The 21,002-nt window shown below is 39.2% G+C and overlaps 1 protein-coding gene and 1 long non-coding RNA gene across 2 annotated transcripts in view; both read right to left on the bottom strand.

The window, feature by feature from the left end:
* Nucleotides 1–21,002, bottom strand: part of LOC118233915 (hemicentin-1-like) — a 70,333-nt gene that overhangs the window by 14,009 nt on the left and 35,322 nt on the right. The window contains exon 7 of the mRNA XM_035430030.1: nt 14,297–14,617. Within this exon, the coding sequence (XP_035285921.1) occupies nt 14,297–14,617 (321 nt within the window). The remainder of the gene's footprint in view (nt 1–14,296; nt 14,618–21,002) is intronic.
* Nucleotides 15,077–16,100, bottom strand: LOC118233923. The gene is made up of 2 exons (XR_004766589.1): nt 15,994–16,100; nt 15,077–15,159 (listed from the first exon to the last, which is right to left on the bottom strand). It is a non-coding gene; the product is annotated as an uncharacterized LOC118233923 (long non-coding RNA).

The raw sequence follows: 21,002 nt of genomic DNA, 5'->3' as shown, positions 1-21,002 counted from the left end.
CCAATCAGGTTTCCTCTGCACATCAATACAGGCACAGGGCAGGATGACTGATTCTCCTGTGAGCCCGGTGATGTGTATAGGTTCAGAATCAGACAGAACACAGCCTTCTGTGAGAGTAAGAGAAAGAGAGGGAGGGGAAGATGGGGGTGGGATTAGGAGATATAAGCACACCTGATTGGGTGTCTCACTTAGTCCCTCCCACACCTCTGCTAATGCCTCTTTTAAAATGAGACTGTTGTCTTTGTTTTGTCTGTCTTCTCCACACCTGTACTTTCTGACACGGTGATATGAGAGAGGAGAGACAGGTTTCCAAGGGAGACAAAGTTCAACACCTGCACTCTGCCTGTTGCAGTAATCCACAAATATGGAATTTTTTGAAGAAAATATGAACATCTGAACATGGATGCCAGGCATTAGAATATGATATGAAATTATCTCTAAAATAAAATCAACATATTTTATTTGTTATTTTTTCAAATACATTTCAATGGTTTTAGGTTATATGGTTCACAACTTACAAGGCTGTATGAGCAATCATTATAATGACAATAATTACGCTGGTAATGATTAGAATTTGAGGGATATCAGTAATGAATTCCAGTTACAACACATTGGTTAGTTGTTGCTAAAGACACCCCTGTGAAGCAAGATATGAAGGAATAAACATTGCAGAAGGGATGTTGTACTTGATTCTGTCCTAATATCAATAAATGCTGCATGGAATTAATGTATCAAAATAATCAAATGAAAAACTGAAAAATGAAATCAAAGTTTTAAAAAAGTATCTCTTATCAAAACTCACTGTGCAAACTTGAGATTAAACTTCCGCTCAATTTTGGTGCCGAAGTAATGTGACTCATTCGATAATGGTGATTTCTATTGTGCATGTTAGTGCAATGAAACAAATACACCTACTGTAAAATTACATGAAACTCATAGAGCCCTTGTGTCATCCAGTGTCACCCCATCCTTGACATGCTATGGGCAAATGTGGTCAAAGGTACCTTTCACTGTTAATCTGAAGTCTCTGTAATTCCCATCTGCTTCACACCTGTATGGTCCCCCATCTGACAGAGTGAGATCTGAGAGACGGAGAGACAGGTTTCCAGGAGAAATGGAGTCCAACACCTGCACTCTGTGTTTGTAGCGATCGTTGACACTGGGAGGATTTTGTGAAAATATAATTGTGTGTTGGCCTCCTGGATCTGCAGTCCATTTGATCTTTTCCTGTTTCTTCTGCACATCAGTACAGACACAGGGCAGGACGACTGAGTCTCCTGTGAACCCAGTGATGTCTATGGGTTCAGAACCAGACAGAACACAGCCTGCAGAGAGAGAGTGAGAGAGGGAGGGGAAGATGGGGGTGGTATTAAGAGATATAAGCATGCCTGATTGGATGTCTCATATAGGCCCTCTGACACCTCTGCTACTTCCTCTTTTACAGTGAGACTGATGTCTTTGTTTTGTCTGTCTTCTCCACACCTGTACTTTCTGACACAGTGATATGAGAGAGGCGAGACAGGTTTCCAAGGGAGTCGAAGTTCAACACCTGCTCCCTGTCTGTTGCAGTTATCCACAAATGTAGACTTTTTTTTAACAAAATATGAACATCTGAACATGGATGCCAGGTATTAGAAAATGATATGAAATCATCTCTAACATAATATCAACCTATTTTATGTGTTATTTTTTCAAATGCAGTTCAATGGTTTTAGGTTATAGGGTTCACAACTTACAAGGCTGTGAGGGCAAAAATTATAATGACAATAATTACTCCGGTAATGATTAGAATTTGAGGGATATAAGTAATTATTCCCAGTTGCAACATGTTAGTTAGTTGTTGCTAAACACACCCCTGTGAAGCAAGCCATGAAGGAATAAACATTGTAGAAGGGATGTTGTACTTGATTCTGTCCTAATATCAAAAAATGCTGCATGAAATGAATGTATCAAAATAATCTATTGAAAAACAAAATTGAAATCAAAGGTTTAAAAAAGTATCTCTTATCAAAACTCACTCTGCAAACTTGAGATTAAACTTCCGCTCAACTTTGGTGCCGAAGTAATGTGACTCATTCGATAATGGTGATTTCTATTGTGCATGCTAGTGCAATGAAACAAATTCATCTACTGTAAAATTACATGAAACTCATAGAGCCCTTGTGTCATCCAGTGTCACCCCATCCTTGACATGCTATGGGCAAATGTGGTCAAATGTACCTTTCACTATTAATCTGAAGTCTCTGTAATTCCCATCTGCTTCACACCTGTATTGTCCCCCATCTGACAGAGTGAGATCTGAGAGACGGAGAGACAGGTTTCCAGGAGAAATGGAGTCCAACACCTGCACTCTCTGTTTGTAGCGATCGTTGACACTGGCAGGACTTTGTGGAAATATAACAGTGCTTTGGTCTCCAGGATGTGCAGTCCATTTGACCCGTTCAGGTTTCCTCTGCACATCAGTACAGGCACAGGGCAGAACGACTGAGTCTCCTGTGAGCCGAGTGATGTCTATGGGTCTAGAATCAGACAGAACACATCCTGCAGAGAGAGAGAGAGAGAGAGAGAGAGAGAGAGAGCGAGAGTGAGAGAGGGAGGGGAAGATGAGGGTGGTATTAGGAGATATAAGCACACCTGATTGGATGTCTCATATAGCCCCTCTCACACCTCTGCTACTGCCTCTTTTACAGTGAGACTGAGGTCTTTGTTTTGTCTGTCTTCTCCACACCTGTACTTTCTGACACAGTGATATGAGAGAGGAGAGACAGGTTTCCAAGGGAGACGAAGTTCAACACCTGCACTCTGTCTGTTGCAGTAATCCACAAATATGGACTTTTTTAAACAAAATATGAACATCTGAACATGGATGCCAGACAATCGAAAATTATATGAAGGTTTTTCATGAAATTATCTCTCGCATAATATCAACATGTTTTATTTGACATTATTCAAATACTTTATTTTGATTATTTTAGGTGGTTCACAATTTACAAGGTGCTAAAAATTATTAATATGTATTATATATTTATAATGACAGTAATTACAGTGAAAAACTATTTGAGTTTGCGGGAAATGAGCAACGAATTCCAGTTACAACACGTTGGTTATTTGTTCCTAAAGACACCCCTGTGAAGCAAGCCATGAAGTACTCAAACATTGCAGAAGGGATGTTGTACTTGATTCTGCCATAATATCATTAAATGCTGCATGCAGTTTAACAATATATCACAATAATCTAATGAGAATCAAATCTGGCTATGCAAACTCGGCTGTAAGTTCAACTCAACTTCAACTCAGAAGTACTGGAATGTACTTCATTCCAGAATGGTGATTTGTACTTCTACATTTTAGTGGAATGAAATACATACATTTACTGGATGGTTACACATTACTCATAGAACCCTTCTAGTAGCACCCAAGTCTTGACACACTATGGGCAAATGTGGTAAAATTTACCTTTCACTGTGAGAGTGATGTCTTTGTATCTATCTGGAGATGCTTCACACCTGTATCTGTTTGTGTATCTGTCCGCAGCAAATCTCGCATACTACTGGGCCGATCAGCCTAATAATTGTTGTGCATACTGGCAGCAGGCCAAGGACCTAATTTCTCAAATATTTTGCAAATTGGTCAACGACAAGTATTTTATTTGCATTAATTTCCATCATTGTTATAGAGGGTATGCATTGACGTCACTTTCCCACCGGAATACGCCCCCTCAGTCGGGACTGAGTGGCAAAACATGCCGCCACATGGCTGCCTTTAGTATAGGAAACTGCAAAACCGGGAGTAAAACAAACGATTATCTGCTTAAATTAAAGGCAGTTGGACTCGACAGTGATCCTTGCAACTTACCAAAGAACCAGTGGTCCATGGACATTCAACAAGAAATCGGAGATATCTTTTTACAGACTGCCGAAAGCTAAGAAAGAAAAGAGAAGCGATGCATCGCTGCGATTCGCAGATACAACTCGAATCCAGTCACCGAAATGTGGATTTGCGGTTGTTATTTTGTGTCAGGTATGTTGGATTTCTGGGTAAAATCATACCTTAATAATGTATATGCTTGTCTAGCTAATACTATCTAACCATCCCCGCTTTGTTTGTAGAACAGAAGGCTCATCATCATGGATGTTTTTTAATAAATGCTGACAAAAACTTTACAGTTACACAGAATATAAATGAAAGATGCTAGATATTTAATTGATGAGTAGTCAATACTGTAGCCTACATAACTTAAGGTATGATTTTACCCAAAAATCCAACATACCTGACCCAAAATTACAACCGCAAATCCACGTTTCGGTGCCTGGATTCCAGTTGTTTCTGCAAATTTCAGGGATCCATTTGATTCACTTTTCTTTAGCTTTCGGCAGTCTGTAAAAAAGGTAGTGTAAGAGGGAAGTCAAACTGGGACCCAGAAAAGGCTGGCATTTGAACAAGCTGGCACGCTGGGACTCATCCTGTACTTCAAAGGACCCGAGAGCCTTGTGATAAAACAATAGGTTACTCGGACTTCCTCTGGATGAGCAGGCCATTTGGCTCTCTGGACTGTTACCCTCTGGACAAGACTGAGATAAGGGGAACTGGTCTCTTTGTCTAGGGTTGTGGGTGGGTGTGTGTGTGTTGGGACCATCAAGGGTGAAAAGGTCATCAGGCCTCTGGCCAAATGGTGGGGCAACTGCGCGGGACAGTACCACAGTGCCCTTATGTGGGCCCCTCTGCCATTACACTTTTTATTCTCTGTGATTTCGTGTGTAGCTAAACAGGCTGGGTAAGAACTTTTTACTCTGTATTTATGTTTTTAAACCTTATTATTGATTGTGAATTTGAAGCTAATGACCTACCTGCCTGTTAAATAAATTCTTATTTTTAACTTGCGTGGTCTTCATGACTCCAATCCATTTTATCTTCTTTTCAGCCGAAATTCCGATTAAATACTCAGGGGGACAATTATGACTAGGACCTACTGATCAGGGGTCTAGTACAGCGAACGTCTTTAGTGAGGTCTTCAAGTTAGATAGGTGACCACGATCTGCCCACTAACGGGATTGGTGGTATTGGTTCTGGTGTTTTGGCTTAAGAGGACCCATGGGCGTTATACACCGGTTCTTGTCAAATTCGCCTTAAGGAGCCCGATAGATACACACTGTCCTGGGCTCATAACTATCTATGCACAAAGGAAGGCATGTATTATGGTGGTCAGCCTCCTACCCTTTGGGTCCTTCACCAAACTGAGATTTAACAATAGTGTTAAACCCGGGAGCATATATTGAGGAATGGTGGCACAAGATAGAGTCAAGTGTAACCACTCCCAAGTCCCACGTATAGTTAAACCCAAATTTTAAATTCTAATTTCATTTGGCGTCAGATTATCACGAGAGTAAAACCTAGTAACTGTTACGCTTACTTGCTGTGGTCATGGATATATTTGATGTGTGTTGTTCCGCGCATTTGTGAATATTCTGATGCTCCCATTGGAATATTGACAGTCCGGCGACAGATCAGATATATCTCTGATGACAGCATAGCCCCGTTTGCGAACGGAGAGTAACCAGAATGCTACTGGTCCGTTTCAGGCCAGTCTGACCCGCAGCGACGGAACCAGTGCATTCTTAAGTGTAATTGTGCCCAGTTCTTACGAACAGAGGAAAAATAACTAACATCTCCGGTTTTGAATCACACCAGCCAAGAGAAAACATGCGGTGCCTTCCCCTCCAGCTACAAACCCTCATTGGTCTAGCTGTGAGGTGTTTACAGTAGCTCCGATTTCTTGTTGAATCTATTTGTACAGTCAGTCACACAACAGCTCTTTCCCATTTTAGATGTGTTCTTTGTGTTTTCACGGCATTCAAGCTGAACGCTAACACTATCACTCAGTAGTCTTTCTGCCACTCAGTGGGTGTGACCGCAGTGACTTCCACCTACTGTGATGTCATGTGCATACCCTCTATTGTCCATTGAAATACATTGAGTTCTAACTCCTCACTCTTCCTAACCGGCCGGTAGGGGCCGCAAGTGATCAACAACTGCTTCCGTTTGGAATGAAAGACCAGCGATGTAAAATGTCTGTTTCAATGTTAAAATGCCAACAAAATAATCCACCAACTAACAGGGTATGTTAATGTTTGAATCTGTGGCAATAATTTTTTGGCATTTTCACCTTGAAATTGATATTTTACATCGCTGGCCTTTTGGGATTGTTCCCGTCCAGATTGTTCCTGTCCACATTTGAAAGGAAAGTGCCAGACTATGACGTCAACCTTAGCTCTGTCTAACACACCGTGGCTGATATGAATGAAATAGCCTTACTTCACTGAATCGGCGTTTTTGGGATTTTCAGTGGCACATGGTAAAAACTTGTAATATTGTATTTGTCTGATTGCATTGATTGTGTAGCCTCTATTGCTGCATCAGCAAAGCTAACGTGCCTGGCGGAGATCTGCACTCTACTGAGTGCACTCTTCTAGTTTCCATTGTGGTCCGTTAAGACCTGGTGGCAGTACAGCACAATGGTCAGGGAAATAGGCATGTATGCCACTCTGGACAATAGTGTCTTCAAAATGTCTTATAAATGTAATATAAATATGTTTGAAATAAGTATAAATCATCATTCATAAACACTACACTTATTTTACACAAGAAAATGACAACAGGCTTAACTGTTGAGAATGATACCCAGAAGTATGTGCATCATTCTCTCTTTACTTCTATAGGACTAAAGATAGCACATAGACACACAGCTGTAACTGCGAGCATATATTTAAGGTTTGAGTGAAGCTCTTTGAAAGCATCAGTAGTACAGAGAAAATGATTAACTCACCTGAGATCATGTGATTCAGACTGCTGACCAGCCAGACACAGACCAGCATGGTTTTCATTGTTTTAACCTACCGTAAAATGAATTCACAGATGATTCTGTTACACTGATGCAAACTGCCTGTGTGGAAGTGTGAAGTATTTGCTCCTTTTTCAGCTAACACTTTTTTTTCAACGGTGTACTGCATGAGTGACATTTCCTGCCACTGTGTGAATCCTAAAATCAAGAGTTTTTTTGCGCCCTGGGCAAGATCACATTTTGACACCCCCCCCGTTTCCATAGAACCCAAAATATATGACTCACTAAACAATACCGATAGTGACCTAGCTAACGTTGGCTATATATAGGCCTACAGCATTATGACGGATCTTTTAAGTTAATCACTCAAACACACATATGCTGTCAAATTAACTTCCTTGATGCCGTTGAAAGTGAAAGCAGTATTAACAGTTCTGTATACTATTGCAGAAATACAACCATCCATAGGCTTTATTACACAACCTGGGTTACTTCATTTCTATGTTACAAGCAAGTTACAAGCAAAAGAGCCAAAGAGCAGACATTACTATGAAAACGTTATGAGACGTTGCATTAATCACTCAATCATACAGCTATATATGCTGCTGGACAGACGAGGTAGGAGCAGAAGTGAAAGAGAACGCCATAGCTGTTTACTGTTAGCCACAAATATGATCCAAAGGGGAAAAAAATACTTCTAACTAAAAATATACACTTTCATAATTATTTACGCCCATAATTATTCTTATAAAATCTTATAAAATTCTTATAAAAAGATTAATGTGTATTGACTTTTGAGTCTTCTACTTATTCCAAGTTCATGTTAATCTTAGGGGACTGTTTCGTGGCCTTTCATTGCTATCTGTTTCACTGTGGTGAAACAGGAAGTCACGGTTCACTTAATGCTATTCATGCATCACAGAGTCAAATTACATTACATTACATTACATTTATTTAGCAGACGCTTTTATCAAAAGCGACGTACAAAAGTGCATGTCGTGGTAGTTGGACAACTACAAAAAACAGGTTCAGTAAGGTACGATGCTCATTTCGTACAGCTATTGCTAGCCAAATTAGTGTAGCCACTGGTTAATGTCTCCCTGTGTTCCTTTCTCTATTTTTCACTGAGACATGCGCAATCTGTCCCACCTCAGACTAACAGTCTGGCCCAGATATGCCCCAAAGTGTTCACTGGGGAAAGTAGGATTCCTGCTCTTTGGAAGGGTATCTCTTTTCGAGTTTTTAAAGCAGGATTTTAGCGGATAGCTAATCAGGTCTGACCTGTTATATGGCAGTAGTTCTCAACTGTGTTTCCTGCATGAACACATATAAATAGATGTTGGTTTGGCATCCAGTTTCATTGCACTTGTGTGTGGTTATTACGGAACATATATCAAATACAATGGTATACAATTCTATCCAGTAACTTGGCAAAAACATAATTGTGTATATAAAATGTTTGTGAAAGAAATGACACTGTGGAGAAAAAAGAAAAACTGAAGAGAAACAAGAAAGCATTTCATTTGTTCTTTCGACCATGGCTCTTAGAAGAATACATGGGCAAGGGTTGCAATACAGGCAAATCTTTTTCTTTATAATTATATCTGTAGGAAGCACCTAATTCAAGCCCTTTGCAACACTATGTGAGGGATGGCTGACTTATTTGATAGAATGCAAGTGCTAACTACCTTACTGATGTATTGTCCTTGAATTCAACATTTAAAGGGGTGTGCTTTGACCTATTCAATGAACTCTCAGTTCAATCAACAATATTCTTCTCAAATATTCCAATATTTGAACATTAATCTTACTGTAAATATTACAAATTTCATTTAGTGCTGTTGATCATCGAGGATACCATTTACATAAGTATGATGTGTGTTTGTTTAACCACATGTGTTTGTTTAGTTATGGGTGGGAGACTTTTTGGGAGGGGTTGACAAATTCACCAGCTATCTATTCAAAGTAATGTCGATAACTGTAATAACACTTGTTTCAAATCAGGCATAAAATCCATATTGAAAAAAACCTCAGGATTGTATGGGCCATTTCCAAGACTCGGAGTCTCCACCGTACCACAGTGAGAGCCATTATATCCAAATGGAGAATACTTGGAACAGTGGTAAATCTTTCCAGGAGTGTCCAGCCTGCTGACATTTCTCCAAGCGTGCAGCGACAGCTCATCCAGGAAGTCAAAAACAATCCCAGAAGAACATCCAAAGAATTTAGATGATTCGCAAACCTTTTTTGTATAATGTTCTATGGACAGATGAGTCAAAAGTAGAACTTCTTGGACACCATTGGGCCCATTATGTCTGGCGTGAAGCAAATACAGCATTTCACATTAAGAACATCATAGGAACAGTCAAACTTGGTGGTGGTAGTATGATGGTGTGGGGACCAGGACAACTTGACATTATGGAAGGAACCATGCATTCTGCACTTTAACAGAAAATTCTGAATTAGAATGTCTGGTCATCTGTCCATGAGCTGAAGCTGAAGCATAATTGGGTTTTGAAGCAAGTCAATGATCCAAAACACTCAAGCAAATCCACATCGAAATTGCCGGAAAAAAAAAAACGTTTTGGAGTGGCCTAGTCAGTCCTGACTTGAATCCAACAGAGATGCTGGGGCTGTATCAGAAACGATAAGTTCATGATCAAAACCACAAATTTGTTATATTAATTTGTTAAATTAAATCCTAGGACTCAAAATGGCTTTTGGCCGTTTTTCACTATCTTCTTTTTTAAAATTTTATTGATTTATTTATTTTTTCTTTACATTTTTTTTTACATAATAATTACGAAGAAGCCCCAAGTATTATATATATATATATATATATATATATATATATGTGTGTAACTAATGCCCAAGAACTATGTACTATAAATATAAATAAATAAAACTTAAATGAACTTAATGAGGGGTGGGGGGCAGGGGTGGAGGCGGGGCAGTGCATTGATGTGCTGATAGCAGTTCCTTGAGAAAAAAAAGGGTCAGACACATATTCCAATCCATTGCTGGGCTTAGTAGAGAAAGCACATTTCAGAGCACCTCAGAGACAGATAGAATAATAATACATATTTCAAATAATAAATACGACATTGAAAAAAAAAACAGAAAACGAAATATCAACTTGCCATCCCTGCTACCTGCGTGCTGCGTGCAGAGTACCATATTATTTATTTAGATATTGGCAGACTACAGTATAAATTGCGTCTTTGCTTTATATTCAATATTAGTAATTGCAGCGAGAAACTGCAGTTGTAGACACAAGAAAATTTGTTACATTATGGTAGCAATGGAACTATGCGGACTATATATATATTTACCGTCATTGGGCCTCATTCACCAACATCTTCCTAAGTTCTTTCTTAAATTGTTCTTGAGAAAATTCCTAAGAAAAGTCTACGTCAGATTCACGACGTGTTCTTAAACCGCAGAATTGTTCTCACGTGTTCTTAAAATGATGAATCCCATTGTCCTCATAAGTGTAAAGCGCGTGCCAGTTGTTCCTAATTAGCATAGGTAAATGCCCCGCCAATCCCCATAAAGGGGCATGAGATTGCAGGGCCGTGTGCACACACAGAAATCGAAAAGGAAAGTTGAGAGCGAACAAGTCAATAATGCCCAAACGAAAACCTAAAGACGGTGGAGCATTGGACTCCAAACGTAAGAAAAACTTCAGTAGTTCTGAAGTGGAGGTTTTGCTGCAGGAAGTGAACAGCAAACGACCTGTCATATTTAGTAGCGTCAGTAGTGGATATAAAATAACACAAAAAAAGATGCATGGGATGATATTACTCGTTCAGTGAACGCTGTATCCGGAGAAGGGCGCACAACTGATGGAGTAAAAAAATGGTTTGATGATGTCAAAAAAAAAAAAAAAAAATACTGGGGGGAGTGGGCGCAAGGAATTGCGTGTTATGCATTCAAATGACAAAGCGCTTCTCGTCACATTAATTTTGCTAATTAAATCAACTGGCAGTAACTGCATCGGAGTAAACCAGTCGCTGCACAAAACACTGCACAAAAAAATGTATTGCCAGTCATTATGGTGTCACCCTAGTGACGTTCTCTTCTTCAACATGTCCATGTGTTTAAAAAGTGTTACTTAAGTGCTTAGTTTGTATTCAAAATTTAAACATTTGCTTTTGCAGTATAGACCAAACACTGCATAATTGAAACCCCCAAAAATAAAAGGTCACTACAATGGTTGGATTTTAATCATTTACTCCCGCTGAGGCAACCACCCTCTGAGGCGGAACCTGGCACCTTAATGCTTTGTAAAATAATGAAAATAATTATTAAAAAATATTATAAATGATAAAAAATATTATTGTACTTTAAATCCTATAAATATTATACAACTGTAGAATTGAAGAAACCGCAATAACCAATTATTTTGCACAAACATGTCAGCACTCAAATATGCATTCAAAGCCTAAACAAACTCACCCAATATTGCCTTCAAATGGATCCATGCCAAAAAAAAGTAATTATTCATCCTCTCAAAAAGGTTTTACTAACAAACTTTCAGTAGCACTGTCGTCCATTACTTCCCCGACGTGAAAATTTGGACGTGTTTTGTTGACATAGTTAAAGCACCATAAATTGCACCCGAATGGCTAAAAATACATGCCACTCAAAGTTCAGATCCTCCCCCCATTAATAAAAAAAAAGAAAACCAAGTAAGGTTCGTTGACAACGAATTGTAGTGATTTATGACGCCAAAAAGCGTCATCCGGGTCCATGCAGTTAAGTTACAACAAATATTCATGTTTAATCAAATGACAAGGTTAAACTCCCTTAAAACAATTAACAAAGGTTCCAGACATGGAGAGTCAGACAAGAAATGAATGAAAGAAGACACCAATCCACAGTTTATTGTAATCCAAGCTGGGCCAAGCCAAAAATTCAAAAACCAAAAGACAGCAGAATATTTCAAAAATAACACAGTTGAAGTGTAGACCACCAGACCTAGATGAGGGACTGAAATGCCCAATTCCAACTAACAGTTACAAAACTTCCAACTTTCCAAAACTGACTACTAAAAGAAAGCTGCATATTTTATCTAGTGAAAGAGAGGAGGAGGGAGGGGGATTGATACTCACTCTGACACACACACGCACACACACACACACACACACACACACAGACCTACACGCACACACACGCAGACCCACACTCACAACAGAGACACACATTCACACCTCAAATGGTGACCAATCCAGTTCAATCAATCAATCAATGAAATTTCATTACATAGCGCATTTCATAACAATTGTCACAATTCACTTCACAGACAACCCTGGCCTAAACCCCTACAGGAGCAAGCCTAAAGCAACAGTGGCAAGAAAAATCTCGCTGTGGCAGATACCTCGGAAGGAACCAGGCTCAAGGGGGAAACCCATCCTCCTCTGGCCGGCTCATGCTCTTATCTCCACGCTACGCTGGTGTCTAAGATTATTTTGGAAGTAAAACTCATTTTTGCATGTTTATTGTGGGTAAAAATTCAATAAAAATGTGTATATGTTGCTCTTATATTCAATACTCTTGTACAATATAACTGGGAAATGCCCAGAAAATCAATTCACCTAGAGCACAACAGCCAAATATGTCCCACCCATAGAATGTTGTCATTTGAAGAGTTCCCACAGCCCATTTAAACCTTTAAACACAACTGGTCAAATCTATGTATAACTGTGAGACTGATGTTTCTGTAATTCCCATCTGCACCACACCTGTATGTACCCCCGTCTGACAGAGTGAGATCTGAGAGACGGAGAGACACGTTGCCAGGGGAAATGGAGTCCAACACCTGCACTCTGTGTTTGTAGCGATCGTTGACACTGGGAGGATTTTGTGAAAATATAACAGTGCTTTGGCCTCCTGTGTGTGCAATCCATTTGACCAGTTCAGGTTTCCTCTGCACATCAGTACAGGCACAGGGCAGGACGACTGAGTCTCCTGTGCGCCCAGTGATGTGTATGGGTTCAGAATCAGACAGAACACAGCCTGCTGAAAAAGAGAGAGAGAGAGAGAGAGAGAGAGAGAGAGAGAGAGAGAGTAATATACAAACATGGACTTATCTAAACAATAACAGAACAACTGAACATGGATGCCTGGCATTATAAAATGATATGAAATAATCTCTAACATAATATCAACAAATTTTATTTGTTATTTTTTCAAATAAAGTTTGATGGTTAAAATGTGGTGAAATTTACCTTTCACAGTGAGACTGATGTTTCGGTAATTCCCATCTGCTTCACACCTGTATGATCCCCCATCTGACAGAGTGAGATCTGAGAGACGGAGAGACAGGTTTCCAGGGGATACAGAATCCAAAACCTGCACTCTGTGTTTGTAGCGATCGTTGACACCGGGAGGACTTTGTGGAAATATAACAGTGCTTTGGCCTCCTGGATGTGCAGTCCATTTGACCCGTTCAGGTTTCCTCTGCACATCAGTACAGGTACAGGGCAGGACGACTGAGTTTCCTGTGAGCCCGGTGATATGTATGGGTTCAGAATCAGACAGAACACAGCCTTCTGTGAGAGAGAGAGAGAGAGAGAGAGAGAGGGAGGGGAAGATGGGGGAGGGATTAAGAAATATAAGCACACCTGATTGGATGTCTCACTTAGTCCCTCCCACACCTCTACTACTGCCTCTATTACAATGAGACCGATGTCTTTGTTTTGTCTGTCTTCTCCACACCTGTACTTTCTGACACAGTGATATGGGAGAGGAGAGACAGGTTTCCAAGGGAGACAAAGTTCAACACCTGCACTCTGCCTGTTGCAGTAATCCACAAATCTGGACTTTTTTGATGAAAATATGAACATCTGAGCATGGGTGCCAGGCATTAGAAACTGATATGAAATCATCTCTAACATAATATCAAGCTATTTTATTTGTTATTTTTTCAAATACAGTCCAATGGTTTTAGGTTATATGGTTCACAACTTACAAGGCTGTATGGGCAATCATTATGATGACAATAATTACGCTGGTAACGATTAGAATTTGAGGGATATGAGTAATGAATTCCTGTTACAACACATTGGTTAGTTGTTGCTAAAGACACCCCTGTGAAGCAAGACATGAAGGAATAAACATTGCAGAAAAGATGTTGTACTTGATTCTGTCCTAATATCAATAAATGCTGCATGAAATTAATGTATCAAAATAATCTATTGAAAAACTGAAAAATGAAATTTAAGGTTTAAAAAGGTGTCCTTTATCAAAACTTACAGTGCAAACTTGAGATTGAACTTCCGCTCAACTTTGGTGCAGAAGTAATGTGACTCATTACATAATGGTGATTTTTATTGTGCATGTTAGTGCATTGAAAAAAAACATTTAATGTAAAGTTACATTAAACTCATAGAGCCCTTGTGTCATCCAGTGTCACCCCGTCCTTGACATGCTGTGGGCAATTGTGGTCAAATTTACCTTCCACTGTGAGACTGATGTCTCTGTAGTGCCCATCTGCTTCACACCTGTAATCTCCCTCATCTGACAGAGTGAGATCTGAGAGACGGAGAGACAGGTTTCCAGGGGAAATGGAGTCCAACACCTGCACTCTGTGTTTGTAGTGATCGTTGACACTGGCAGGACTTTGTGGAAATATAACAGTGTTTTGGTCTCCAGGATGTGCAGTCCATCTGAACCGTTCAGGTTTCCTCTGCACATCAGTACAGGCACAGGGCAGGACGACTGAGCCTCCTGTGAACCCAGTGATGTCTATGGGTTTAGAACCAGACAGAACACACCCTGCAGAGAGAGGTGAGATTAGGGGGTGGGATTAGGAGATATTAACACGCCTGATCAACTCAACTTTGGCCCAGAAGTACTGCAATGTACTTCATTCCAGAACGGTGATTTGTACTTCCACATTTTAGTGGAATGAAACAAATACCTTTACTGGATGGTTACACACAACTCATAGAACCGTTCCAGTAGCACTCCATTCTTGACATGTTATTGGCAAAAATTGTCAAATTTACCTTTCACTGTGAGAAAGATGACTTTGAAACTATCTGGAGATGCTTCACACCTGTATGTACCCCCATCTCGCAGAGTGAGATCTGAGAGACGGAGAGACAAATTTCCTGGGGTGGCAGAAATAAACACCCGGTCTTTGTATCGGTTGTCCACATTATTAGGATACAACCAAAGTATGATACTGGAAGGACTTGGATTAATAAGCCATCTGGCAGTGTTCGGTATTGGCTGTCCCTCAGTGCAGTAGCAAGGCAAGACCACGGAGCCTCCTGTGTACCCAGTGACCTCTTTGGGTGCAGATAGAGAACAGCCTGCAACAGAGAGTGACTTATTATGAGTCTTCTGTATAGTGATTGATTGAGTGATTGATTAATTAAAATGATTTGTTAGATCAGTTAAAAAAAACATGTGGCCACTCTGAGCAGAGATGCCTCAAATACCAAAAATCACCAGAAGGAATAAAACACTATAAAGCCAAGGGCTTATTTCCACTGTGGTCCATTAAGACCTGGTGGAAGTATAGCACAATGGTCAGGGAAATAGGCATGCATGCCAATCTGCACAATAGTGTCTCCAAAATGTTATATAAATGTAATATGAATATGTTTGAAATAAGTATAAATCATCATTTATTCATTAGGTAGTTGGAGCTTTTGGCAAGTGTTTCTGGGTAGCAACTATAACTACTAACTCCACTACAAAACCCTGAAATGCATGAAAAAAAACATCTGGTTTTCGAGTGAAGAGACACATTTTTGAAACATTAAAATTTCCTTTTCCAAAGAACCAAGCACTTCAGGTTCAAATCAGTGAAGTGCACCTTCATCATTCATGCACAGTTTATCTACAGGCTCTTGAATCAAAATTGCTATCACAACCTAATAATTTATACTTACAAGCTCACAAAAGGACTTAAAGCAATGTGTCCTATCTCTATATTAAACACTACACTTATTTTACACAAGAAAATGACAGCAGGCTTAGCTGTTGAGAACGATACCTAGAAGTCTGTGCATCGTTCTGTCTTTACTTCTATAGGACTAAAGATAGCGCATAGACACACAGCTGTAACTGCGAGCATATATTTAAGGTTTGAGTGAAGCTCTTTGAAAGCATCAATAGGACAGAGAAAATGATCAACTCACCTGAGATCATGTGAATCAAACTGCTGACTAGCCAGACACACACCAGCATGGTTTTCATTGTTTTAAACTCCACAAAATGAATTCACAGATGATTCTGTTACACTGATGCAAACTGCCTGTGTGGAAGTGTGAAGTATTTGCTCCTTTCTCAGCTAACACTATTTTTTTTCAATGGTTACTGCATGAGTAACATTTCCTGCCACTGTGTGAATCCTAAAATTAGAATTACCTGAAACAGTACATATTCAAAAAGCATAAATAGATTTCAAAAGAAAATTGGTAAAGGCCACCTTGTGTTGTCCTCTGAAAATAAATAGAAATGTATAATGTTTTTTAGCTGCGACCGCAGCTCTATAGCTCTGTATGTTGGTCGTTTGGTTGGTTAGTCGGTTGGTCCACAAAAGTGTCCCACCCCGTAGTGGTCACAGTTGTCGCCCCAGGAGGCTGAAATTTGGCATGGAGCTCGGTCATGACTGAAGGTATAGCTGAGTAACTTTCAGGCCGATTGACCAGGAGGGGGCATGGCGATGGGCGTGGCCTATCACAAAAAGGTGCATAACTCCCGAATGGATTCACAGGTTTGCACAAGATTTTGTGGAATGGTTGGTCATGAGCCAAAGAAGAGTGTTTGTGTGAGGATGTGTGCATGGATGCATGCACACATAGATTCATGTGCGTGTGCGTCGCAGCTATTGCGGATTTGCGCTTGTTATTTAAATATGTGTCCCAAATCTGTGGTTGCAATACATGAAACATTTTCTGAGAAACGACAATGTAAATAAGCCTCAGGAGAAGATTTGGATATGTCATAATTGGATATGACATTTACACATGACTGTTCAACAAGTCAGGTTTACTTTTCTTATAGAAGTCAATAAAGAAGCCATTTAATCCAATGAAAGCAATGTGTTCACAGCTACAGCACGTCTAGTAGCCACAACCAGTTTAGTTTCCTTTGACATCAAATCGGACAAAATACCAAATACCCAAATCTCCTATATCTGTCCCCCTTCACAAAAAAGTTTAATTATTTCAAAAAGACCAGTGTGACTACTCAATTGACCCTGTGTCTCCAGTTGGAGCAATGCAGGGCCCCCCAAAATTATTCACACCCATGATAAAGATTACCTGTATAAAATAAACACGACAGGTAATGGGTTGTAGAAGCAGGGAAATGACATTATTTTGTGCAATATGATCCAAAGGGGGAAAAAATACTTCTAACTAAAAATATACAGTTTCATAATTATTTACGCCCATAATTATTCTTCTAAAATCCAACAAAGATTAATGTGTATTGACTTTTGAGTCTTCTACTTATTCCAAGTTCATGTTCATGTTAATCTTAGGGGACTGTTTCGTGGCCTTTCATTGCTATCTGTTTCACTGTGGTGAAACAGGAAGTCACGGTTCACTTAATGCTATTCATGCATCACAGAGTCAAATTACATTACATTACATTACATTTATTTAGCAGACGCTTTTATCAAAAGCGACGTACAAAAGTGCATGTCTTGGTAGTAGGACAACTACAAAAAACAGGTTCAGTAAGGTACAATACTCATTTTGTACAGCTATTGCTAGCCAAATTAGTGTATCCACTGGTTAATGTCTCCCAGTGTTCCTTTCTCTATTTTTCACTGAGACATGCGCAATCTGTCCCACCTCAGACTGACAGTCTGGCCCAGATATGCCCCAAAGTGTTCACTGGGGAAAGTAGGATTCTTGCTCTTTGGAAGGGTATCTCTTTTTGAGTTTTTAAAGCAGGATTTTAGCTGATAGCTAATCAGGTCTGGGCCTGTTATATGGTGGTATTTCTCAACTGTGTTTCCTGCCTGAACACGTATAAATAGATGTTGGTTTGGCATCCTGTTTCATTGCACTTGTGTGTGGTTATTACAGAACATATATCAAATACAATGGTATACAAGTCTATCCCGTAACTTGGAAAAAACATTAATTGTGTGTATAAAATGTTTGTGAAAGAAATGACACTGTGGAGAAAAAAAAACTGAAGAGAAACAAGAAAGCATTTAATTTGTTCTTTCGACCATGGCCCTTAGAAGAATACATTGGCAAGGGTTGCAATACAGGCAAATCTTTTTCTTTATAATCATATCTGTAGGAAGCACCTAATTCAAGCCCTTTGCAACACTATGTGAAGGATGGTTGACTTATTTGATAGAATGCAAGTGCTAACTAACTCAATGATGTATTGTGCTTGAATTCAACATTTAACAGGGTGTGCTTTGACCTATTCAATGAACTCTCAGTTCAATCAACAATATTCTTCTCAAATGTTCCAATATTTGAACATTAATCTTACTGTAAATATTACAAATTTAATGTATTGCTGTTGACCATCGAGGATACCATTTGCATAAGTATGATGTGTGTTTGTTTAACCACATGTGTTTGTTTACTTATGGGTGGGAGACTGTTTGGGAGGGGTTGACAAATTCACCAGCTATCTATTCAAAGTAATGTCGATAACTAATAACACTTGTTTCAAATCAGACATAAAATCCATATTGAAAAAAAACCTCAGGATTGTCTAGGCCATTTCCAAGACTCTGAGTCTCCACCCTACCACAGTGAGAGCCATTATATCCAAATGGAGAATACTTGGAACAGTGGTAAATCTTTCCAGGAGTGTCCAGCCTGCTGACATTTCTCCAAGCGTGCAGCGACAGCTCATCCAGGACGTCAAAAACAATCCCAGAAGAACATCCAAAGAATTTAGATGATTCGCAAACCTTTTTTGTATAATGTTCTATGGACAGATGAGTCAAAAGTAGAACTTTTTGGACACCACTGGGCCCATTATGTCTGGCGTGAAGCAAATACAGCATTTCATATTAATAACATCATAGGAACAGTCAAACATGGTGGTGGTAGTATGATGGTGTGGGGACCAGGACAACTTGACATTATGGAAGGAACCATGCATTCTGCTCTTTAACAGACAATTCTGAATTAGAATGTCTGGTCATCTGTCCATGAGCTGAAAATGAAGCATAATTGGGTTTTGAAGCAAGTCAATGATCCAAAACACTCAAGCAAATCCACATCGAAATTGCTGAAAAAAAAAAAAAGTTTTGGAGTGGCCTAGTCAGTCCTGACTTGAATCCAACAGAGATGCTGGGGTTGTATCAGAAACGATAAGTTCATGATCAAAACCACAAATTTGTCTGAATTAAATCCTAGGACTCAAAATGATTTTCGGCCGTTTTTCACTATCTTCTTTTTTTAATTCTATTTATTTATTTTTTTTCTTTCCAATTTTTTTTCATAATAATTACGAAGAAGCCCCAAGTATTATATGTATATATATATATATATATATGTTGTAACTTAACTGCATGGACCCGGATGACACGCAATTCCTTGCGCCCACTCCCCCCAGTATTTTTTTTAATTTTTTGACAACATCAAACCATGTTTTTACTCCATCAGTTGTGCGCCCTTCTCTGGATATAGCGTTCACTGAACAAGTAATATCATCCCATGCATCTTTTTTTGTGTTATTTTATATCCATTACTGACGCTACTAAATATGACAGGTCGTTGGCTGTTCACTTCCTGCAGCAAAACCTCCACTTCAGAACTATTGAAGTTTTTCTTACGTTTAGAGTCCAATGCTCCACCGTCTTTAGATTTTCGTTTGGGCATTGTTGACTATACAACATATTTATATAGCGATATACCATAAATAAAAATTATGTTTTATTTATTTATATTTATAGTACATAGTTCTTGGGCATTAGTTACATATATATATATATATATATATATATATGTAACTAATGCCCAAGAACTATGTACTATAAATATAAATAAATAAAACATAATTTTTATTTATGGTATAAAAAAATATTCTTTGTTTTTGAACAATAGTAAACTACTAAGAAAACAAAAATATTACTTCATTATTACTATATTATTTGAACTGCTGTTGGAGTTACGGGGGAGGGGTGGGGGGCAGGGGGAGTTGGTGGCAAAGCTGAGGAGATTGGAGGCGGGGCAGTGCATTGATGTGCTGATGGCAGTTCCTTGAGAAAAAAAAAGGGTCAGACACATATTCCAATCCATTGCTGGGCTTAGTAGAGAAAGCACATTTCAGAGCACCTCAGAGACAGATAGAATAATAATACATATTTCAAATAATAAATACGACATTGAAAAAAAAAAACAGAAAACGAAATATCAACTTGCCATCCCTGCTACCTGCGTGCTGCGTGCAGAGTACCGTATTATTTATTTAGATATTGGCAGACTACAGTATAAATCGCGTATTTGCTTTATATTCAATATTAGTAATTGCAGCGAGAAACTGCAGTTGTAGACACAAGAAAGTTTGTTACATTATGGTAGCAATGGAACTATGCGGACTATATATAAATTTACCGTCATTGGGCCTCATTCACCAATATCTTCCTAAGTTCTTTCTTAAATTTGTTCTTGAGAAAATTCCTAAGAAAAGTCTACGTCAGATTCACGACGTGTTCTTAAACCGCAGAGTTGTTCGCACGTGTTCTTAAAATGATGAATCCCATTGTCCACATAAGTGTAAAGCGCGTACCAGTTGTCCCTAATTAGCATAGGTAAACGCCCCGCCAATCCCCATAAAGGGGCATGAGACTGCAGACACAAAAATCGAAAAGTTGAGAGCGAACGAAGTCAACAATGCCCAAACGAAAATCTAAAGACGGTGGAGCATTGGACTCTAAACGTAAGAAAAACTTCAATAGTTCTGAAGTGGAGGTTTTGCTGCAGGAAGTGAACAGCCAACGACCTGTCATATTTAGTAGCGTCAGTAATGGATATAAAATAACACAAAAAAAGATGCATGGGATGATATTACTTGTTCAGTGAACGCTATATCCAGAGAAGGGCGCACAACTGATGGAGTAAAAACATGGTTTGATGTTGTCAAAAAATTAAAAAAAATACTGGGGGGAGTGGGCGCAAGGAATTGCGTGTCATCCGGGTCCATGCAGTTAAGTTAC

This window comes from Anguilla anguilla, chromosome 8 (genome assembly GCF_013347855.1).
Source record: "Anguilla anguilla isolate fAngAng1 chromosome 8, fAngAng1.pri, whole genome shotgun sequence".
Classification (NCBI taxonomy): Eukaryota; Metazoa; Chordata; class Actinopteri; order Anguilliformes; family Anguillidae; genus Anguilla; species Anguilla anguilla.
Note: the sequence above shows the minus strand (reverse complement) of the source record. Positions and strands in the feature narration are given on the sequence as shown.